Source organism: Crocodylus siamensis, chromosome 10 (genome assembly GCF_052110815.1).
Source record: "Crocodylus siamensis isolate JL-2025a chromosome 10, ASM5211081v1, whole genome shotgun sequence".
NCBI classification, from domain to species: domain Eukaryota; kingdom Metazoa; phylum Chordata; order Crocodylia; family Crocodylidae; genus Crocodylus; species Crocodylus siamensis.
Window position 1 is genome coordinate 56,004,105 of NC_143404.1, and position 23,682 is coordinate 56,027,786.

The 23,682-nt window shown below is 47.7% G+C and overlaps 2 protein-coding genes across 9 annotated transcripts in view; one reads left to right on the top strand and one right to left on the bottom strand.

Annotated features, from left to right (window-relative positions):
* The window catches only part of PLCG1 (phospholipase C gamma 1), an 82,710-nt gene extending 68,898 nt beyond the window's left edge, over nucleotides 1–13,812 (top strand). For 5 of the 6 annotated variants that reach the window (XM_090020956.1, XM_090020955.1, XM_090020953.1 and 2 more), the window contains 11 exons: nucleotides 519–615; nucleotides 843–912; nucleotides 2,132–2,289; nucleotides 3,031–3,127; nucleotides 3,981–4,205; nucleotides 4,860–5,008; nucleotides 6,953–7,067; nucleotides 7,999–8,160; nucleotides 8,969–9,057; nucleotides 9,788–9,975; nucleotides 10,625–13,812. In XM_090020956.1, the coding sequence (XP_089877082.1) occupies nucleotides 519–615; nucleotides 843–912; nucleotides 2,132–2,289; nucleotides 3,031–3,127; nucleotides 3,981–4,205; nucleotides 4,860–5,008; nucleotides 6,953–7,067; nucleotides 7,999–8,160; nucleotides 8,969–9,057; nucleotides 9,788–9,975; nucleotides 10,625–10,667 (1,393 nt within the window). In that variant the 3' untranslated portion in view covers nucleotides 10,668–13,812. The remainder of the gene's footprint in view (nucleotides 1–518; nucleotides 616–842; nucleotides 913–2,131; nucleotides 2,290–3,030; nucleotides 3,128–3,980; nucleotides 4,206–4,859; nucleotides 5,009–6,952; nucleotides 7,068–7,998; nucleotides 8,161–8,968; nucleotides 9,058–9,787; nucleotides 9,976–10,624) is intronic. The other variant, XM_090020958.1, reaches the window with a different exon arrangement.
* Nucleotides 10,836–23,682, bottom strand: part of ZHX3 (zinc fingers and homeoboxes 3) — a 74,386-nt gene continuing 61,539 nt past the window's right edge. For all 3 annotated transcript variants that reach the window (XM_090020959.1, XM_090020960.1, XM_090020961.1), the window contains one exon: nucleotides 10,836–21,605. In XM_090020959.1, the coding sequence (XP_089877085.1) occupies nucleotides 21,595–21,605 (11 nt within the window). In that variant the 3' untranslated portion in view covers nucleotides 10,836–21,594. The remainder of the gene's footprint in view (nucleotides 21,606–23,682) is intronic.

Below are 23,682 nucleotides of genomic sequence, written 5' to 3' on the forward strand. Positions count from 1 at the left end.
TTTCTCATTCCCTGGCTTGTGGGCAAAGCAAGGATGCCAGGCTCCATCACACCTCCCTAGGGCCAGAAAGCTTCCAGCAAAGCCTAGTGAATGCAGTGGAGCTTCAGGGGTGATTGGAGGGGACTGTCAACATCCAGAGCTGTGTGTATGTGCAGTTTCACCACCACCACAGCCCACTCCCCCATTCTTTTTTAATGAACTATTTGTTATCTAGCCTGCTTACATCATTATCTGCCATTTCAGTCCCCTTTGCCGGACTCCTCTGGGGGGAGGCGTGGGTATTGCTCAGCCAGCAGGATTCTCAGTGAAGGGGACCCAGTGTTTTGCCAACTGTGGGCATTAGAAACTGCGACATCCGTGAGGTGGAAAGTTCAAGGACTCTGGTCATTTGTGCCCATCTGTTTCTGGCCTGAGTAGAAACCACAGAAGCGCCGAGGCTGCTGCTGCTGGGGTTGTTATTGCATGTCTTGTGCCACTGATGGCTGTTCCAGGAGGGCTACAGCTTGTGTCTTTTGCAGGTGGAGAGGGGATTATGGAGGCAAGAAGCAGCTGTGGTTTCCTTCCAACTATGTGGAAGAAATAGTCAGTCCCATGGGTCTGGAGCCTGAAAGGGAGGTAAGCACAAATTGGTGTGGTTTGGAGGGGCAACATGGTGAAGAGAGAGAGAGGATGGATTATGGTCTCGAGGCAAGCTGAGCTATTGCTGAGTCCAAGGGCAGTTCTCCTCTCCTGACTGCTCCTCTCAGATGACTGTTCTAGCGTGACCTGTATAGAAACAGACTTGTTGCTGCACCAGCATCACTTCTAACCCACTGGCCTGTGATCTCTTCTCTTCTCAATAGCAGCTAGATGAGAACAGTCCCCTGGGAGACCTGCTTGGAGGTGTCCTTGATGTACCGTCCTGCCAGATAGGTAAGTGAATGTGGGGAAGGGATTGGGATCCTGGTTTCTCTTTTTAGTCTCCTGCGTTGGTCCTGGAGAGACCATTGCTTGGTGTGAAGGCCCTCATCTCTTCTTCCTCCTCCTCTTCCAGCTGCTATCTTGTTTGCAGCTAGTCCTTTGTGGTATAGTGATCTCTAGGCAGCAGCTCCTCTGCTGCCCCTAAGATGCTTTCTGTCCCTGGATTAGAGGTGCACCAATATATCAGTCCATATCGGATTGGCACCAATAAAAGAAAAATTGATACTGTCAGCAATTGGCTTTTTTTGGCTGGTGTAGTCAATTTAATGTCACTGATTAAATGCTGTGTGCATGTGAGCAACCCTGGGGGAGGCATGGGGGGGCACGTGTCTCCACACTTGTACACAGGGCAAGGATGGGCTGCTTACTGCAGGCCCAGGGCCAGGGGCACTCAGGGTGGACGGGCAGCAGCATTGGAGGGGCTATGGGGGGAGCTGCAGCCACCCCAAAATTTGGCATTGCCTCCCTCACAGCACTGCTGCCACTCACCCAGCTCCCAGGCCTGGAGCAGGCAGCCTGCCCTTACCTTGCACGCACATCTGGGGGTCATATGCCCACCCCCCCAGGACAAGTCACTCTCAGCTCTGTCCCATGTCTCACCCTGCCCTGCCCTGGCTGAACAGCCCCAGCCCCACTCCCTCCCTCCCCATGGGGGCCTCGATCTGCTCCCACTCCAGACTTACCAGCTGGACGCTGCTTTCCAAGCTGCTGGGCTGCATATCGGCTATCGGATTGGTATTGGCCATCGGTATCGGCCAAAAAAATCTTTTATTGGTGCACCCCTACCCTGGATACCAGGGGCATCTGTCTTCTGTGGGAACCTGGGCTGAGCCTCATATTTGCAGACTCTTGGAAGCAGCACGAAGGAATGTATTACTCCTCTTGGAGTGCTCTGAGTCTGCTGCCCCAACTGTGGACATGAAGAGGCTGGCAGTCCTACCCCAGCTGCCTCTAGGTCACTGGGCCACTTCTGTCCCCAACTCCTTGCTGACAGTCTCTTCTCTGATCTTCATAAACCCTGAAGGTCAGTGAACCGGCTTCAGCTCAGGGCTGCTTTACAGGAAACCTGCCTGGTTGTGTTCTGCTGCTATCACCATTCACTGTGCAGAGCTTTTGGATACATCGGTGGTTGTGACTATTTTTTTTCCTTCCGTTCCCTCTCCCACCTCAGCCATCCGCCCCGAGGGGAAGAACAATCGGATGTTCGTCTTCTCCATCAGCATGGCCTCAGTGTCGCGCTGGTCCCTGGACGTGGCAGCTGACACACATGAGGAACTGCTGGACTGGGTGAAGAAGATCCGAGAAGCAGCCCAGACCGCTGATGCCAGGGTGAGTCATGGAGACCACTATCACTGTTGAGCCTTCTTGGTGATGTCCATGCACTGCCAGAGCCAGCCACCTCAAGAGCAGCAGAGTATTTCTTATCCCCACTAGAGCCCAGGCTGGTGTTGCAGGGGTATTTGGGGGCTGGCTGACTAGCTGTGAAGCTAATGTCTTTGCAGGGATCATAGCTGGCTAGGATCCTCCTATTCTACTCAGAGAGTCACAAAGGGGGTTCTGCTCCTACCTTTTACGTGAGTCTTATGATGCTTGGGAAGGTCCTGATGGACCTGCTGCAATGAGCAGCAAGATAGGACAAAGCACTCCCTAAAGAGGGGAAGAGGAAGGAGGGGGGAAAACCATGACCTTCCCTTTTCAGTCCAAGGGTGGATGTACTTCCCTGGTGTGCTGGGGATGTTCCCTGCAATATGGGCTGGAGGTGGGAGGCAGGTAGTAGCAGAGGTTGAAGTGGGAATTGCAGACATCACTGAGGGGTTAGCTCCACTGAAGGTCATGATAATCTGTGCTCCTAAGTCTCTTCCGAGAACACTTGAAAACTTGCCATAAAAACATCTCCAGACCGAGCCTCCAGCTTACTTCAGTGCTTCCACTGATATTTTCTAGTGCAGTGCTGAGTCTGCAGCTGCTGTGGCTAGTGAGCTGTTGACCTGCGCTTGCCAGTGTGGCTGCTGGAAGAGGACTCCCTCTGAGAGTATTTGGCCTGATGCCTTTTCTTTGGTCTTCTGGCAGCTCTCGGAAGGGAAGATGATGGAAAGGAGGAAGAAGATTGCCCTGGAGCTGTCAGAGCTTGTCGTCTATTGCCGGCCTGTCCCCTTTGATGAAGAGAGTAAGCACAAGGTCCTGGGATGAAGTGCCAGGCTCCATGTGTGTTACAAGCATCCCTAAATGTACCATACCTGTCCTGACTGTGACCGTCACAGATGGGCCAGCCCTGCTGAGTTTTAAGTCCAGTTTGGCTTTTGTATAACAGGGACCCAATATAAGCACAACTCCCAAGACCTCAGTCCCCAGAAAATGGACATCTCCCACATGTGGCTCCTGGGGACAGCTTTCAGCTACTTGTCCTAGGACTGTGGCCTAGAAGCAAAGCAGCTGCTGGAGGGATTGGACCTGGGCATCCACATCGAGTGGAGGTTGGCAAAGCCACCTGGGGAGGGGGTGGGGGGAGAGGAGGTACCTAGATGCCCTTGATAGGGATGGTGACCCTGACAATTTCATCCATCTTCCCCCAGCATGCTGCTCCTGGGCAGTCCTGAGAGGGAGCAGATGGAGGGTACTGCAGGCCTGGATAGAAATGCACAGAAACACTTCCAAAACTAGGTCAATGTTAGTATGGGATGGGAAGGAGGCGATGGCTGCGATGGAATGATTATGGTCACAGGTGGTGCAAGTGCAGGTCAAGAAGCACCAGGAGCAGGCCTTAGAGAAGTGCAGACGCCCAGCTTAAGCATGGCTTGGACTTGGATTTGGAGACCACTTTTCTGTCCTAGACTGCTGGGATATTTGGCACAGGCCTCTCCACTGTGTGACTAGCGGAGTTCCCTGGCAGCCCGGGAGGGGGTTGAAAGCTCTGGTGGTTTCTTGCTTCCTTCAATTACCTGGACATGGGAAGGGCTCACCCAGCTTCAGTCAGGAAAGATGGAGCTCCTGTGTAAGCAGCTGTCCCTTTCTCCCTCCAGAGATTGGCACAGAAAGGGCCTGTTACAGGGACATGTCCTCCTTCCCCGAGACCAAGGCAGAGAAGTACGTCAACAAGATCAAAGGCAAGAAGTTCCTACAGTACAATCGACTGCAGCTCTCCCGCATCTACCCCAAGGGCCAGCGCCTTGACTCCTCCAACTATGACCCCTTGCCCATGTGGATATGCGGCAGTCAGTTGGTGGCACTCAACTTCCAGACCCCAGGTGAGAGCTGCTTCTGTCAGTGAGATGAGGGTGGCATGGCTTTATCCCCAGCACCAGGAGTTGCCTGTAGTTGCTGTCTGGTCAGCAAACTGTTGTGAATCCCATGGCTCTGTCTTATCTAGGGAGCACAGAATACATGTTCAGGGAACATCCCCCTCTATGGTAGCACTGCAGCCCTTTGTTCCCTTCCAGGTGCCATATAACTGGGGAGACGACGCCCATCTGGTTCCTGGGGAGATGGAATGATATACGGGTTGTGGAGCAATAACAGGGAGTGGAAGCCTGTGTATATTTATGGGGGAGGGATTCTACAGGAGGAGATTCCTGGCAGCAAGTGAGAAATGCCCAATCTGAACAGCTTAAGATGCATCAAGCCATGGAAGGGAAGTCAAATAGCCCTCTGGCTTGGGACACCAGAAACATGAACCAGACAGTGCCCTGAAGGGAAGGAGCCTGCTATGGTGAAGTATCAACTGCTCCTATAACTCCCTCCCCTCTCCAGCTTCTCTGATGATGTGAATAGGCGGTGGACACAGCACTTGCTGTCCTAGGAGTTTAGCCCAGCTTAGAAATACAGCTCAAGTCACTCTGGAGCGTGGGGCTGGCAGAGGATTTGTAAGATGTTGGAGCCCTTATGTTTCCTCCTTTTCCCAGACAAGCCCATGCAGATGAACCAGGCTCTGTTCATGTCCAGTGGCCAGTGTGGGTACGTGTTGCAGCCACCTAACATGAGGGACGATCTCTTCGACCCCTTTGACAAGAGCACACTGCGTGGGGTGGAGCTGATCTCAGTCTCCATTGAGGTTAGTGCTGGCTTGCTGTCTGACTACTGCTTGCTTACCTGTTCTCCTTGCAAAGACTGGCTGTCCCTCTCTGCATACCTGGGTGCTGCCATCCCCTATCTTGTCTCCATACAGCCCTGCTGCTGGATGACTGAGGTCTTTTTGGGTGGCGAGAGAAGGGATGGATGCATTCGACACTTTTTTTTAATCCTCCCAGTTGTCACTGGTAGTGGTATTCTAATGTGACATTCTTAGGGAATGAGCCTTTTAGCTTGGCCTTGCAGGGCTCTGTGTGGGATGCTGACCTGCAGCCACAGCCCCCCACCCCAAAGAGGTATTGGCCTTTGTTGATAAAGTAACCCTATGGTGCTGTGAGTTAAGCATCTGGTATGAATGGGAATTTCTAGCAGATCAGACCCTGTAAAGTGCATCTAGGATGGAGTTAGTGCTGAATTACCCAGAGTGCCCTGGATGGAAAAAGTTACAAAAGCAGGAAAGTACAGTGATGCTGTATACTCTTCCCAGCAGTGTATGAGCCACCCCAGAGCTGGCTGTTTTCATGTACTGGGAATCCCCCTGGCTGGACAAAAAAATCCTGGCATGCTGATATATGTAGCTAGTCTTGGAAGCCTCTTTCTGTTCAGCCTACGCTCCCAGCTTGCAGTCCTAGAGCTGGGCTGGGTGGCAGTGAGTTAAGCAGGAGTCTGCCATGCCTGGTCTGCCTACTCTTTGCCTTGCACCATAATGCTGTGCACTGCTTAAGCCCTGGGCCAGCTGCACAGCAAATGTGCTCTGCCTTGAGCCACTTGAGGAAGCGGTTTGCCTGGGGTCAGCAGAGTCTGTACAGGGCGCGGTGTGTTTGGATGAAGAGGGCAATGTAAGTGTGACATCCTTGCCACAAAGCGCTGGAAAGTGTGTTCACAGGAGACCAACAGGGTTCCTGTCAGAAGTTAGGAAAAGCAGCTTTCATTCAGGCAGGACAAGGTGCTAAGAGAGAGCACTGTCCTCCCAGAGGCCAGCTGGGAGATTGTACCTTGGTCTTCCTTGACGAGCCTTTTTCCTAGCCCTGCCCCTGACTGCACAGTTTGGATCTGGGCATTGGCCTTTTTGAGCCACAGGGCAACCCAGGTACGTTATGGTGCTCCAAGTAATGGAAAGAACCTGCTTTTGAGAGAGGACAGGAGAAATGACCCTGACTGCAGTGGGAGGGGTGGAGGAGAAAAATGACCCTGTGGAAACTTCTGTTGCCAGAAGGTGGTGCTCTCAAGCCTCGGATTTGTCTTTCCTCAGCTGATCCTTGTGAAATAGAGCGAGAAGAATTGGGGTTGTATTGCTAGTGTGATCCTGGCTCCCAGAGCTGGTGAGAGAGAAGGAAACAAAATGCACAGTCTTTTCACTAAAAAAGTTCTTTCACCAGAGGCTTGTTAGCATGGATTTAGAAACACAACAATCCCTCGCTCCAGGCCTGCAAAAATGAGATATGTAGTGGAAATGCATAAAGAACCAGACAGGTCAGTGCTCCCAAATTAGACCTTCGCAAGTCGCCCAAGCGCACCTGTCTTCCCCAGCGCTCCTGAGTGCCCCTCCTATACACTGGCACCCTGTGAGAATCTGGGAAAATAGGCTGGCTTTGCAGCTTGTTTTGAAGGTCATTAAATCTGATCTGTATGAGATCAGGGGGCGAAGAACAAAGCTTAGCTGATCTTTGAGGGGGAAACATCAGCTTCACAGCCAACAGGGAATCCAGGGAAGCCAAATCCCAGCTGCCTTCCATAAACTGTTGCAGTAACCTGCCTGCATGGTTCTAGCAGCCAGGGTGCAAGTTTGGCTCCGTTCAAGTGAATGGAAGTTTCTCCGCATGGTTTTGTTGGGATAGGACTTCACCCCTCCTCTAGCACAGTGAACTCTTCTGCCAGCACAGTGATTTTTCCTTTCTCCTTTCCCTTGCTATTTATTCCTCTCTAGGTCCTTGGCGCACGACATCTTCCCAAAAACGGGCGGGGGATTGTTTGCCCCTTTGTGGAGATCGAGGTGTCTGGAGCGGAGTATGACAATGTGAAACAGAAGACTGAGATTGTGGGTGAGTAACTTTAGCATGCTGGACCAAGGGGAGACGGGTTCACTTGTGATACCAGCAAATACTAAACTAAGTGGGGGATCGTATGTTAGCTAGACCCCGATAATCTGACTGCCACCAAGGCACAGTGGCAGATTTTTTAACTTGGTATCAAGAGGCATCTGGATTCTGCTCCCTCTTCTGCCATGGGCTTGGAGTGTAAAGCGAAGCAAATCACTTACACGCTCTGTATCTCGGCTTCCCCCTTCTGTAAGTGAAGAGCTTGTAATGTCCCTCTCCCTGACCAAGTGGGCTGTGCAGATGAATGGATTATCTCATCAAAATCCTCATCCTTGTTGCTAGTCTGTGTCTTTATTTACATGTCCTTTCAGAGTAGTGTGGGTTATTTTTCAATTTTGGATGGACTGTTTCTTGAATACCTGAAGTTTTCTGCTAGAGTCTAAAAAGGAAGCTGGGGTACAGTGTGCGTCTACAGACAGTCTTATTCAGACCTGGCTCTTGGCAACACCAAGAAACGAGACAATGGGTGGTCAAGGGGGGAATAAGTCATTGTGAGGATTTTGGGTTTGCTTTATTTCTACGTCTTCAGCGGTTCACAAAGTGACAACAGCTGAAGCAACCAACTTTTGTCTTTGTCAATGGTGTAGTTTTAGGCAGGAGCCCCCGTCCCAGAGTAGGACTAGACAAATACAGAATAAAAAACTCCAAGTGTATGGACAATTGTTGTTAGATTTGAATGTGCCAAAGGGCTTAAGATTTTCAGAGAGGGGACCAGCATCCCACTATGACTTAGTCCTTTCAGTACAAAGCATGGGCCAAACTCCTACCACTTATTTTGAGAAAAGAAGCAGGGAGGAGCAGTAGGGAAGGCTCCTGCTGCTGCAGCAACCTGAATGTTAGGCTAGGTTCTGACTGATTGACTCTTTCTAAATAGCGGATAATGGCCTGAACCCAGTCTGGACCCAGAAGCTGTTCAACTTCCAGATCAGCAACCCTGAATTTGCCTTCCTGCGCTTTGTAGTGTATGAGGAGGACATGTTCAGCGATGAGAACTTCTTGGCTCAGGCTACTTTCCTAGTGAAAGGCCTGAAGACAGGTAAAGCTCTTGAAGCATGTACTTTCATGAGATGGGCCTTTTCTGTGTCGCACTGAGTGGAGCAGGGAGCATGGGAACATCACAGAACACTGTGCTTGCCAAACTGGTGCCAGAAACACTCATCTTTCCTGTTGTTTATCAGGCCCTAAAGACATTCTGGAAACATGTGGTGGTTCTCGCCCCAAGTCCATCCTCTTGCCATCCTAATGAATGGAGAACCCTGTTCCTGGTGTGTTTTGCTGTAGCATCCAAGCTCTCCCACATCACTGGGATTCTGCCTGTATGCAGCTTGCAACCTACAGACTAAACCTTTCTCTCATTGCATTCCAGACACAGAACCAGGCATGCTCCACTCCCCTTATAAATAGTGAGCCCTTCAACCTTTTGGGTGCTTAAATGATTACTTGATTTCTGGGGGAGGAGAGGACAGTGCATGGCTTCAGCTTAACACTGAGCTCATGGTTTGTTGCAACAAGCCTGGCTTATTATTATTTGTTGCAACAAGCCCTCATAACTGGGTTGGATCACGGTCCCTTCTTCCTTTAAGAAAATCTATAAAATTCATTTCTGTGCAACAGAGCATCCGTCTTGGCATCATGTACACAGATGTTGTTCCAGCTTCTCTGCCCAGGGAGGATGGAGGGTGAGGTGCTGGCTCAAGGAGGCATGTTTCAGGGCTGATGTATGTGTGAACTATATAGGATGGCCCCTGTAGACTTGGAGCTCCACCTGCATAGTGCATTGCCCCTCACTAGCTGGTCCCTGATTTGTGCTTCCTTTAGTAACAGTCATGGTCTCTTTGTACCAGGGTACAGAGCTGTGCCTCTGAAGAATAACTACAGCGAGAGCCTGGAGCTAGCCTCTCTACTTGTTAAAATAGAGATTTTCCCTGGCAAGGTAAGATTTTAAAGTTAACACACACTACAACCCAGTAGAGCTGAGAGAGTCATGTGGACTAGCCAGCCCTTGAAATCTCAGTTTGCCTATGGATTCAGATTGTAATTCACTGGTAGGGTGATGAGGAAACCAGTGTGATTTCATGTTTGCAGTCATTTGACCTTGGCCACATTTCCTCTGATCAGATCTCACATCTAAGCAAGGCTTAGTCTGGTCAGTACTTTCGGTGCGACCTGCATGGACCAGCTGGGTGCCCCAAGAAGCTAGGTGGATATTCCTGTAGGTAGCACTCCTGGCTCGAGTCGGCACCACTCTAGGACCTAGTGGTGATTTTAGAGGCCTGCAAACAGCCACCTGTACTCTGCTCAGCTTTCCAGCCAGTCCTTCAGTTCATAGAGCTCCTTACTTTAAACTAAACCTGCCCTCTGACTAGCTGTGGTTCTAGCTTCTACTTCCATGGGTGACTTTCTAGACCAGTTTCTTCAGGAGCGAGGATGGCCAGGCAGCTCCATTAAGCTGGTTCATGTAAAATTTTCCCTAAAGCCAGATGTAACTGATAGCTCTTAAACAGGAAGAGTTGGAGAGATTCAGTACACAACTGCATGTGCATTAGCACCCCAAGACAGTCCATTGTAGCACAGAAGCACAAAAAGTAGCTGTACAAAATGCTGACCCTACTTGTATGCGTTAGAAAGTTGAAGCACTCCTTTCTACTCGTTTCTGATTCAAGCAGGAGAATGGCGAAATTAACCCCTTTGGTGCTTCAGTGCTTCGGGAACGATCAGGAGACTCCTCAAGCCAGCTCTTGGCACAGCGTGCCCGGGAAGGGTCTTTTGATTCCCGTTACCAACAGCCATTTGATGACTTCCGGGTGTCACAGGAGCAGCTGACGGACCATTTTGACAGCCGGGACCGAAGGTACCATGCATGGAGTTATGGCATGAAGCTTGCTCATTCTGCCCTAACCTCATGAACTCGGTAGCAAAAAGACTTGTCTCTTGTAATGTGACCAGACGTGACCTGCTACCCCAGCATTGTAATTGCATGGTTTCCATTTTGTAGCTGCCAGTTCTCCTAATAGCCTCTGTCAGTGTCTGACTATAAGTGCCCTCACCTCAGTCGCTCTTCTTGAAAGCCAGCAAGAGGCCTGGGAGAGTCGGTGAGGTTTGCAGCAGCAGGGCTAAGGCCCCTGCGAGCCTGCCATTCGGAGGGAGGTACTGTGTCAAAGGGGTGAGGCCCTCGCACTAAAGCAGCCCGTGCTCACTGCCCTGATACTTCAAGAACACGTGAGCCCTCCTCCCCCCAGGACTTTTCCATGCACCTTGCTAATGAGCAAGCATGCAGACTAAGACACCCCTAGTAGGAGGAACCCGGTGGCCACCACTTCTCCCACTCCCTGGACTTAGACCTGAGTCGCATCCCAGTGGAAAGCTTTGACAGCCATTTTGCACTGTTCCTGCTGGCTGCCCAGCCAGCTCCCCCAGCGTGGGTTAGGAGCTGTGTACGATTGCCTGTGAGGGTCCCAGCAACAGACTTCATCTCAACCCCTCCCCGCTTCCCCCCGCAGGGTACTGCGAAGAACCAGGGTGAATGGGGATAACCGGCTCTAGCCCAACTTCGCCTGCCGAAAAGCACCTCCAGTGCTTGTGATTATCACGGAACGCTGTGAACTGGTTTCTATGGAAACGGCACTGCTTTGGCCTACTTTCAGGCAGCTTTTCCAGTTTCTCTGCTGAAGTGTGTTCAAGTGGAGAAATAAAAAACAAAACAAAAAACACCCACCCACCAACCTTCCACCACCAGGCTCTTAATGAAATGTATTACTGTGTATAGCCTGTCAGCCACCAAGGTGGGAGACGCAACTGTCTGCAGTCAAACCCTCCCTCCCCCCAACCCCCTTTGACCTCCTTTTTAAGTGAGAAATCCCGATCCCAGCTCTGCTCAGAAGAGCGGCTGCAGGGAGCCGTTTACAGGATGAACTCGTAAGCGTTTTCCACTACCTTTGTGACCAGCCTGCGGGGGGAGGTGCATGTCAGTCTTGTTGGCAATGCATCAAAGTACCTGTATAGCCAACTGCCTTCTGGGTACCGTAGTAAAACTCAAAGTTTACAAGGCTTTGAAAGTGACAATAAAAGTGTCAGTATTAAGCGTGTAACCACGTCTCAGCTTTCTGGAGCCTCGCCCTCGTGATGGGGCTCTGCCGTTTCTCAAGAGCGCAGCCCTGGTTTTGGGCTGGCCACAGCTTGCACTCCACTCCAGCACCTTGCCTGTGTGAGAGGTTTGGATAAGGATTGAAGTGCTGTGGATTTTTTTTCTTTTGTATCTGAAACTGCTTGTAAAGGGTATAGAAAGAGCAGGAAGTGAATGCCACTAAGAGCCACTGCTTAAAAGTTCTCCTGAGCTGAATTCAGTTGTGGTGGCCGTGAGTGCAGCTTCCTCGAGGTTTGCTCTGGTTCCTTCTACTCCTGCAGCTATAAAAGGCTGATGAAACTGAGGTAGCTGTTCTTTAAGTGTTAGCAGCTTTGTAAACGTCACTTTGGCTGCTAGCTTTTCCAGCTGAATAAGACCGGTTGCTAACATTGGTTTTGGGGGGCAGTAGTCGCAAGGTAACGCATAGATGAGGCCCAAGACTTTATACCTCCTCACTCAAGGAGGCTGTGAAGATACTGGGCCAGTTTTTGCGTGAAGTGCACTGACCAATCCTTCTGCAAACAAGTAGAGCTATGGGATAGATGATTTGGTGTCATCTTCCTCTAGAAATAACCCATTTTTCAGGCACCAGCTAGGTGTCCAAAAAGCAACCCTTTTATCCAGTGGGGTAGAAAGAACAAAATCATCTGTTCCAAGGCCTGTAGCATAAGCTCCATTGCATTGCCTGCTCTTAGCTGGTATTACCTGGGATTATGTTTGCAGTAGGAGAAGATGATCTATAGCTATATCTTGAGCCAGCTTAGAAAGAGAGAGGCTTGCTTCAGGGAAGACGGAGTAGCATCATAGGCTACCAAGATCAATTCTGCTGGGCGTCCCTGCATATTATTTTTTTGCTACATCTTCACTCCAACCAAAGCATTTTTATTCTACCATGCTACAGTCAGTTTTACTGAAGTGAAGGCCTTCTCAGGGTCTGTCTACACTATAGTCTACAGACCACTTTTCAGTTGTTGTGGGTTAGGTGTGGCACCATCTAAAGGCCTCACTGCAAAACACAAACCTCTAAGTTTGTCTTGTGCAAATGGGGCTAATTGGGAGGGTACTGAGGCACTATCTATCTTATACTAGTGTAAGTGGTCCACGGTAGAGACTATACTAAACAGGCTGAGAACTTGGAAAAGAACAATCTCCTCAGAAGTAAAACCCCTGCTTCTCTAAATTTTCATGGAATTACTATTAAGCAGAGTTAACTCAGAAAACCTGTTTTCTTGTTCAAGATTCCTACTTCTTATTTGAATAATCAATAGGTAACAGTAACATTAAAGTGAACACTATTAGCTTAGGCTTGATTGTTTAGAAAATTTGACTCCTTGGCAAAAACACTCCTTAGACACCTAGAAGGGCCTTTGAGGAAGTTGCATCTTGCAAATTGAGCAGCAGGGCAGAATTCCCTCCAGCAACTTGTTTTCCAGTAATGAAAGGGTATGCAGGAGCTGAGCCGCCCTTGAGCATGACACACTGATGCTTCCCAGGAGGTCATCACTTCCATTTAAATCTATGCAAGATGGCCCAGTTGGGTCTAGCTAAATTGCTGTTGGGCTCTAGGCACTGCCAATTTGTATTTGCACGCTCCAGTAGGTACGCTGCACTCCAGGCCAGAGCCTGTTCCACTGTGGGGGTGGTAAAGTCTGAACTCAAGACCACAAGGACACTGTTGTGTACAACAACTCAAGACACCGGTTAGCATTTAGATGTACAAATCTGGGCGATTCAGCTGACTCTTCCCCACAGCAGCCATAACGCACAGCTCCGACACGGGTTAAGAGGGTATCCCATGCAGTAACACACTAAAGCTTTCGAATCAATTTGTTGCTGAAATGGAAGTGTCTGGGTTGCTCGCTTAATTGGTAATATTTACCAACACGCCTGGTGGATTAAGCTGATTGGAAGTAAGGAACGTATTTGGGAATTGCAACTGGTGCAGCTGCTCTTTATCATGAAGTGGCAGTTGTGGAATATGCGTAGATAAGTGCAGTTCCCATTCCTCTCCCATACTCTCTGAAAGCTGGATTTAGTTAGATTCAGCCACATAATCTCTCTGGTTTTGACGTAATGAGCGGCAGAAACCTTTGGCCCCTTTTAAAAATGGATGTGAACAACAGTAACTTGTGAAGAGGGCTGTGTTGGATCAGCATACCATGCTATGCCATTACTCAGTCTCACCCAGAGAGCTGTGAGAACCCAGTGTTGGCATTCAAGCCAGCTCCACCATTTTCAGCTTTGCACCCTGGACTCCCTTCCTCTCCCTTTGAGCTTTCAGTATTGGTATGTACCCCATGGGAGTTGTAGGAGGTAGTTTTGCCCAAAAACTGTTCCAGCCAAATCCCATCCGACTCCAAAAGGACTGCCTGCCCTCAGGACTTACCTCTGAGATGCCTGGTTCCTTCTTCAAGACCTCATTTGACCCCATGCTGTGAAATGTGAGCAGCACCTTGCATCGTGAGAAACAGTTGTAATGAAGAGATGCTGTGGAGCAGCTATGGCAAAGCACAAAATAAATGGATTTAGCACTTTTAATACTAATCTCATATGATACAAAAACCACTCATGAGGCTTCTGTGAATATTTTATGCTCTTTATTTAGGAACAACCAAAAAGGTCTCATCTCATTTCACCAAACTGTACAAGCAAGCTCTTTTCCCTCTTCCCTCCCTCCCCCCTACCTCACATCCACATATACAAAAGTATGGGAAACTTGCAGTTCACTTCTCAGAAGTGGCATCATTGCTATAGGGTGCTCTGCCCTCTGAATAAGAGCAGGTAAAGTCTATAGTAGGTGCAAGCTACCCTAGCCCACAATCACAGGCAGCTTAGTTTTAAAACCTTTACCAAAAGTAAAAACTATCTCCTTCTTACACAGTTGCTGAGTTGACCCTCTAAATTGTGGTCTTTAAAAAAAAATCCAAAATGGAACCCCCATAATGCAGTACAAGGACAATTGCAAAAGAACCTTACTCTGTCCTTAGCCATAAGGCTATGGTTATGAAAGGTCCCACTGCAGCTACAATTACATTTTCCTTTGGATAGATCCAGGCAGAATTCCAGGTCATTCAATACCAGCATCGTTTCTAAACAGAGAACCATTATGTTGACTCTGTGGGCTGATGAGAAACAAGGCGATCAACACATTGTTCCCAAAGTCTTAGTGCAGTGTTTACCTATGTGGGGAGAGTAAGGTTTCAGTGTACCCAGAGCAACAAAAATTGGCAGGTGGAGGCAGCAGAAAGTGCAATTTTATCAACACCTGCTTCCTATCCCACCTCTCATTGGCACCAGTATACAAGATACTGGTAATGCCATCCATTGACCAGTCCAGGGAAAAGCTTGCTTAATGCCTTCAAATGAATGATGAAGTTAAGCAAAACTCATTTCTTTATTGAAATGAGTAATGAGGCTAAGAGAAGCCACTGCATCAAGCAGTAAAAAAAGTCTTTCCAATCTGGTGGTGTTGCCTAATAATATGCATGTTTTTTTCATCAATTAAAAAAGTAAAAAAGGCTGTTTATGTCCACACTTAGAGGTCAGTTCAACAGGGTTCCTTCTCTCCAAATGGATTGAAAAAAAATTATACACACAGGCTTAACAGTGTCACTTTAAAAGTGCGAAGACTAATAAATAGTATGTGAAGGTACAGAATCATTAACATGCTCCAGTTTGTACCCAAGTACTGAAAGTCTTACCATTGTGGTTCTGAACTCCCCGTCCCCTTGAAATGTCATTGTCTGTTGAGGTTGTGTGAGCTGACAGCTCCCATTTTGATTTGAGAACAGAAAATGGGGGGAGAAAACAATCCAATCATAGAAAGAAAACCACTGCTCTGTATGAAAAAATGGAAACTAGCTTACTGTCTCCCTGTCCTCCTAACCTTACCAGGAAAGGCCTACCACAAATAGCAAACAACACCAGCTGATGTTTCGTGCCAGTGTCCCTTTTAGGATTCATGTACTTCTATTTGAACTACAGCTGCCACTGGGTTGTACCTTTGTTTTGTCGAGGGCAGTGTGTCTGGGTGAATGGCATTTGTGGCCACCAGAGGAGGGACTGACAAATAAGCTTTAAAACAACTGAACCTGCATTAAAAGCGGATCTGAGGAAGCTGCAGGGCTGTATCCATTCCCCTTGCTGCATTTGGGACACAGCATAATCTAGGGGCCACAGCTCTAACCTGAGTCAGCAGAAGCTGTGAACCTTCGAAGTCAGGCACTAGATGTAGAGCTTTCCCTTCCTAGGCATTGTGTCAATACGCCATGAGTTATCCCGCTATCCACCGCTTGTTTTCTTCCATGACATGCCAACCCCAAGTATTACACCAAAAAACAAGGGGCCTTCAACCCTGGTTCAGGGTCTAGTTAGAAATGCAGGTCAAGCCCTTCAGATTGTGCTTTAGTAGCCTATAAATGCACAGCTCCTCTCAGCTGAAGGATCAGTTCAGTTATCCTTATTCAGGGTCATTTCTGATGCAAGTCAGGGTGCTTTAGTGCTATAGCACCATGTCTGCTTAAGTTTAATTGCACTTTACTGTTGCTCGGTGCCATAAACACTGTCCTCAGTCCTCTTCCAGCAGGCGATGGGGCAGTGCTGAGCAGCTGCTCATCTTGAGGCTCTTCCTGTAACTGCAGAAGCAGCCACAAGAGGCCAGAGGAAGGCTGTGCCTTGGGCTGCTATCTCCAGTCTCATGTGAATGGGTTCAAGCGACAGGGACCCAATTCAGGAGTGTCTTTCTATTTCATAATCAAATAGCAGGGTGTGATGTTTTTAAACCCAGTTCCTCATTAGGCTGGACACTGTAACTTGTGTTTTAACTCTTTGATAGGCACGTGGCAGCTAATGAATAGTCTGCAGAGGTCAATTCCTTCTCTGTGTTAACCATTAACTAAAATACTGTCCCAGTGACTACCAACTCTTCCCCCCCAAAACTGGAGACTGGAACCAGGAACTAAGCTGAGAAGCAAGGTAAATAAATAAATAAAGCATAAAAATATATATTCTATTAAAATGTCCAAGGTGGTAGCCAAAAAATTAAAAACAGAGCCTCCTTTAGAAGTCTACTGGGTCACTGGTTTACTAACCAACAAAGCAACCCTATTTTTAATCGGGAGAGTGTGTGTGCGTACAGTAGCACTGACCTGGATTTCACATTTCTAAACAATTTGGTTTCTGGCTAAGTTTTATGGGTCACTGCTTTTAATAACCAGCAAACCAATGTTCTTCTTAGTCACTAGAGTCTAAGACAGTGATTCTTCAACAAGGGTGCCTTGAGATCCTTTTCAGGGATATCACAGGGTGCCAAGAAATGCTAGTTAGGTGTGCAGATGTGATTCACAAGATAGCCCACAACAGGTCAAAACATTTTAAAACACTCTGGCTTTCTATTTGAAATCTCTGGGTCTTTCTCAGTTCTTTGCAGAATTGTTCTATTTTGGTTTTTTGTATTAAAAAAGTGATAAGAGCTGGCATTTTCTGAGGGGGGCCTTTGAGTCTAAAAGGGTTGAGCACCATTGGTCTAAAAAGTCTTATGCAAGTGGTGTTCTGATGTGGATTTTGGGTTCCTAACCAGTTTTTCTGCCTTTAAACCACCTCACATAAAAAGTCTAGTGTTAGCAAGAGGGAAAGCAATAACAGAAAACATAGGTTAGATAGCAGTTTTTACTGCTTGAATGACTATAGGCTCATGTATAGCAGCCTGCACTGAAAATAGTTTTAAAATTCCCTTCTTGCCACGTACTGGCTACAACTCTCCTCCCTCCCCACCCAGTTCTTAATTCAGGTCAAAGACAGTCATCTGTGATTAGAGGATGACAAATGTTAATGTTGTCTCTGTGAACCTGTGGAGACACTTCCTGTGACACCAAAAGTGCTGCTACCGGGACTGTCAAACCACTTCACAGAGATTAAAGGCACGTTCACAAGAAGTTGTTTTCAGTTTTGGATGCACACGCCTTTCTGATGTCTTGTAGCAAAGCCTGTGTGTTTTGGTACTAGCACCTGCTTCCCTTCAATTTATCATAAGACGTTGTTAAGTGATGAATGGATTGCAGTAACTCCCCCTTCCTTAGATCAAACCCTCCTGAAAATAACAAGCCATCTACAATGGTATAGATAGGACAGGAATCTGGGTCAAAAATTATAGCTCAGACCTGTTCTCTCTCCCCTTCACTGTGGCCTGGGCCATGCGACTCCATTCACCAGCATTTCTGCACAGAGGGAGAGCTGCCTACATGGCATCATATTTTAAAATTCTTCCAAAATGAAGGAAATAAACTGCCTGCCAAATTTTGTGAATACATGGACACAAACTAAAATTGGGCACCATTAAACCCTCAAGGCTGATTTGTGTATGTGCATGTGTGTATGCACCATGAATATTCCCAATAGCCTTTTACTTTGGTTTTCTGGGGAAGTGGCTGAACAAAATCCAATTGAAAAACATTCAGCTACTGCATGGAAAAAAAAAAGAATAGCGGGTTGACTGAGGATAGCTCTTCCAATTAGCCATAAGCCCTTTTCAGTAGACACAGACACACACACATAGTCACCTCGAAAGGGCAAACTACATTTCCGATATAGTTACATAGCAGTTAGTAAAAATGTATGTTTTCAATGCACGTCTTATGCCATAAGGAATCAGTGGCATAGCTGAACTGTATATATGCATATTTAAATAAACCTGCATGTACATAGACACTAGAGAGTATAACTACTTACCTGCATTTGTTCTCTGAAGGTTATGCTGTACTCATATCCATACACTTGGGTCACAGGACTCCAGCAGTAGCATCAAGAGTCATCTTTACCTCTAGAAGACTCTAAAGTCCTTTTCACTGAAGTTTCAGGGTGTACAAGATGGCAATTGCAAGGACAACTTAAGGCTCTCACCATTTTTGTAAAATAGACACCTTAGCTTTTCAGAACCAGAATATAGTGGGCCAGAATGCCACATGTATGTTAAGATAACACTAATTAGAAGCTGGTTATAGTTGCTGGTATGCCTCTAACAAAGGATTAGTGTGATCTAAACAGTTGCAATAATGTCTTGAAATAAGGAGGAATGCAGAAAACTAGCAGCACGGCTTTCTTAATTGACACAGACTGGTCTAACAGTACTTGATGGCTAATGGGAGGACCTACCAGTTCCATAGTGAATAAGGCCTTTTAAATGAACGGAAGAATACCTGAAGGGAGAACTTAAGGTAGAAATTAGGCACTATCTTTGGAAGAGGTTTTTAACACTGCCCCCCTCCCCCAGACTGATTTTGTAAGCTTAGGTCCTTTATAGGCCTGCAAGTCCCTCATTGAATAAACGCCTCCCACTACCAAAAATAAAATCCTTCCTCAGTAAGAGCTTTCACAAAATGAACACCCCCCCCCCCAAAAAAAAATTTGGCTTGGTTAGCTTAGTAAAAGGAGATAGGTTTGTTTATAACATGACACTGGAGGTAACATGAAGGAGGACAGAACTATTCAAGACATAAAAAGACAATGTTGGCTCAGGAACAAGTTGAGATTAAACTGGCCATGAATAAGTTTCAGTTGGAAAGAAAAAGACTGCTCACTGTCAGAGCACTGACATTCACAACAGCTTTCTACTGGGAGCCAGCAAAGAAACTAACTACCTTTAAGATGGAGTTTGACTGTTTAAGAAAGGAATCATAGGACATGAAGGCCTCTGGTGGCATGGGTCGGGTCTCTGCTATACTCTGATTAGGAAAAAATACAATAAAATATTAAAAACTGAAGCAGCTGTTTTAAAACTATCAGCCCAAGACAGTGCAGGCAGAGGCATATTAAAAAGATACAAGATCAAGTAAACATCTAACATGCCAGAAAACTAAAAGCTACAGGCCCATCAGCCTGACCTCTATCCCCAGGAAGGTCTTAGAAAAGATTATCAAAGACCATTCTTAACAGACTGGCCGATGGCAACATCCTGAGGGATAGCCAGCATGGGTTTGTTGCAAGTAGGTCTCACTTGACGAATCTCATTTTCTTTTATGACCAGGTGACCTATCACCTGGATAAGGGAGAGGAGATTGATGTTGCATATCCTGACTTTAAAAAAGCCTTCGATCTGGTAGCCTGTGATCACCTCTTGGCAAAACTGGCCAAGTGCAGCCTCGGCTCCACCACGATCCGCTGGCTGGGAAATTGGCTCCGCGGTAGGACCCAGAGGGTGGTGATTGATGGAAGTCAATCGTTGTGGTACGCTGTGACCAGTGGGGTCCCTCAAAGCTCTGTCCTTGGACCTATACTGTTCAACATCTTCATTAATGATGTGGACATTGGAGTCAGAAGTGGACTGGCCAAGTTTGCCAATGATACCAAACTTTGGGGCAAAGCATCCACACCTGAGGACAGAAGGGTGATCCAGGCTGACCTGGACAGGCTCAACAAATGGGCAGACAAGAACCTGATGGTGTTTAACACTGAAAAATGCAAGGTTCTCCACCTTGGGAGGAAAAACCTGCAGCATCCTTATAGGCTCGGCAGTGCTACGCTGGCTAGCACTACAGACAAAAGGGACTTGGGGGTCATGATTGACCACAAGATGAATATGAGCCTTCAGTGTGATAGTGCAACTAGTAAAGTGAGCAAAATGCTGGCTTGCATCCATAGATGCTTCTCAAGCAATTCCCAGGACGCCATTCTCCTGTTGTACTCAGCCTTGGTGAGGCCACAGCTGGAGTACTGCATCCAGTTTTGGGCTCCACATTCAAAAAGGATGTGGAGAAGCCTGAGAGAGTGCAGAGGAGAGCCACGCGCATGATCAGAGGTCAGGAAAACAGACCTTATGATGAGAGGCCGAGAGCCATGGGACTCTTCACCCTGGAAAAGTGCAGGCTCAGGGGTGATCTGGTGGCTGCCTATAAGTTTATCAGGGGTGTCCGCCAGGATCTGGGGGAACATTTGTTCACCAGAGCGCCCCAAGGGATGACGAGGTCGAACGGTCACAAACTCCTGCAAGACCGTTTCAGGCTGGACATAAGGAAGAATTTCTTTACTGTCCAAGCCCCCAAGGTCTGGAACAGCCTGCCATTGGAGGTGGTTCAAGCACCTACTTTGAACACCTTGAAGAGACATTTGGATGTTTATCTTGTTGGGATCTTATGACCCCAGTTGACTTCCTGCCCCTGGGGCAGGGGGGCTGGACGCCATCTTCCAAGGTCCCTTCCAGCCCTAATGTCTACGAAATCTAAGAAGCTAGATGACAAAAAAAAGGTCTAGCTTTAAAAAAAAAAATACCTCCCACCCCACAGAACACCAGCCAGGATGACTGAGGAAAGTGGCTTGGACAAATGTGACTAAGTTATTGTTGGGATCTAATTCAACTAGTTCTGTAACAGGCAAGTTTCCTATATGTAACCCTAGTTGCCTGTCTAATAGATTCCTCCTAGACCATAATGACTTGAAACATGAACGCACACACTTAATTTTTAAGGTATTTGTTCTCTGAAGAACAGTTCGTTCTCTGTGAACAATAAAAGGAATTTCAGGTCAGGATGGAAAAATTAAGTGCTAGCTCTCTGTAATTAAAGGGAGACTTGGAGACTCACAGGCTGTGCTACATTCCATCTTTAAGCATAGGGAAAAAAAAAAATGACTGCAGCCAGTAGGGGACAAGTTACTGCAAACTCCATCTCCTGGGTCTTACAAAGTTTTGAACTCACTAGCTCCTAAGGGGCATAAAATAGCCAATTTCAATCCACCCCAGGAAGGGAAAGCTATTTCCAGCCCGCTGATTCCTGTTCTGGAGCACAAGACTGCATATTGGTTCTCGGATACTGCTCCCTCCCTAAGTTGTGCACACAAACTGTACTAGGGACCCAAGAGCAGGAGACATACATAACAATGCCACCCTTTAGAGAACAAAATACATTGCAGACGGATGAAGGTACAGATGTATTGCGCCATGATAGTCCATTTCTATGCAGTGAGCATGTTTATGCAATCAGAGTCCAAAATTCATTATGCCTGTATAGATGGCTGTGTGCATTTAAAAAGTTGGTTCCATTATTTGTATATGAATATGAAATCTGAAAGAGTTTGTCCACTGGAAAGCAAACAAGAGCATCCTATTTCATGGGAGGGAGAGGCTCTCACAGACACCCTACTCTGCCCAGCTCCAAGCAGTACTCTAGGTTAGTGCAGAGCTGTCTGCAACCTGAGAGCCCAGTTTTCTGGCATTCTCTCTCTGTTGTGCTGCACTAAAAGATCTCCTTTATGGCAGTGCCTTTGCCCCATGTCCTGCTACTGGGATTGGTATCAGGCCCATGGAGTTTAAATCTTCTCAAAGGTAAGAGCAGATCCTTCAGAGCAGGCAGTTTAAGTTCAATCTGTTTCTGAAAGAGAACACACAGGCATCAGAATACACTTCACATTACTGCAAATATTTGATAAGTCCCTGTGTAATACTAGGTGACCTGACACTAGATGGTTTTTCCTTGGAGTAGCATGTGGATTTTGTTGAAGGGAAGGTAGGAACTTGCACATCCTGACAGCAGCAGCTGCCTCAGGCAAAACTTCCTTTAACTGAGTGAATCTCCTTCCATACCACCCTGGATCAAGAATCCAATGAGATGGTAGGGCAGGGGGTGGGCAAAATATGGCCTGCGGGGCCCCTAAAAAATTTAGAAAATTAATATTAATCTGCCCTGGGCTGCCTGTCATGCAGCCCTCGATGGCTTGCCAAAACTCAGTAAGCGGCCCTCTGCCCAAAATAATTGCCCTCCCCTGTGGTAGAGCAACCCTATCCAAGCCATCACAGCTGGAGGAGACTAAGCCAGTATGAGCTCTTCCAGCAGGAAGAGGAAGTAGCAGAGCAGCCCAGCTTCTAGTAGTGATACTGGTAGACTAGCAGAGAGAGAGCCCCCTCTAAGCATGCACAGCAAAGGTGTGTAAGGAACCCAGTCACGGCCACTGGGATAGAGAAGGGCATGCAAAGGTACCACACGGGCTAAGAAACAAAAAGGAAGTTGAAGGGAAAGGCTGGCTTAGGCCTCTGACAAGTGATCTAGTGGCAAACGTAGCAAGGAAAGCTACTCCTCCCACCCCTCTCCAGCAACATCACTCACAGGAGCCAGCAATTGCATGCTCCTTTCATAGCAAGGATGAAGGAGCAGCTCCATCAAGCCCCAGGTAGCTGACCTGCTAAAAACAGGAGACCACAACGAATGCATATGATCTTACGGCACTGGCAGCCACCGTGCCCAGCAGTGCCACACACACTACCGTCTCATGGCCCTCCCAAAGACCCTGGTGCTAATACTGGGGGCCCACCCTGTTCCCATCTCCCTGAAGGGTTTCTCTCCTATCAGGTGCCTAACCACCCAGTACCTTCCTCGCCCTTCTCAAGACTCCCTGATCCACTTGACAGCACAGTAAACTTCAGTAGTACCTGCTTTCCTGTTATCCCTGTGCTACTGGTAAGCCTCTCAGTCAGATTGAGGACACTTGACTGGGAAATTAAGTGCTTACATTCTGGGAAAGGATCCTGATTTTAAAAAAAGGGGGGTGGGGATGTAACCCTTTAGAAGTCTCTTAAGCCTAGCAGAGGTGGATAGAGACAGGAGCCTGGCTTTAGCTGGACATACCAAGGAGGCTTCATATCAGAAACTTAGTGGCGAAAGGATCAGCAGGAAGTTGCTTTAAGCAAATCACATCTGGGACATTACACACGAGGGTGAGGAGGGAGGCTGCATCATTCCCCATGCAGCAGGGACTCCGCCAACAAGGGAACAGTCCCCAGCTGTACCACTGGAAAGAGTTCCCCCTCTGAAAGATGAACCCTGGTGCTGGGCTGGGGCAGACGCTGTCCCAGCAGAGACCTGCTGAAAACCCAACCCTGCAGGATCTGAACATGTGTTCGAACCCAACAGTGCTCCAAACACTGCACCCTACATAAGGCCTTTGGTGCAGCAAAGGAAGTCAGGTTAGATATTAGGAAAAACCTCTCACTAGGAGGCTGGAACAGGCTACCCAGAAAGGTTGTGGACTCTCCATCCTTGGAGATTTTTAAGACCCAGCTGAACAAAGTCCTAGCTGAGATTATCTAGTTGCAGATGGTCCTGCTTTGAGCAGGGGGCTGGACTAGACTGATCTCCTGAGGCCCCCTCCACCCCTCATTTTCTATGATTGAGGTAATTTACAAATAGGGAGTGGGGGCAGGGCGGGGGGACTGTTTTATTTTACAGCTGGGGAAACTAAGAGACTTTTTGAAGGTCACGCATCAAGCCAGTGAGATCCTTGTAAGTGTGCCGTAAGGCACTGCACAACATCAGCTGCACTGCTAGGGCACACGCAGAGCTACGCAAGTCACAAGATAAACCCAGAGATTCCAAATGACGTCGAAACCATTCTGCCTTGCTGTGGTCTTTCACTACAGAGCTGCCCCATTGTTTTTCTGTCATCAAAAAACAG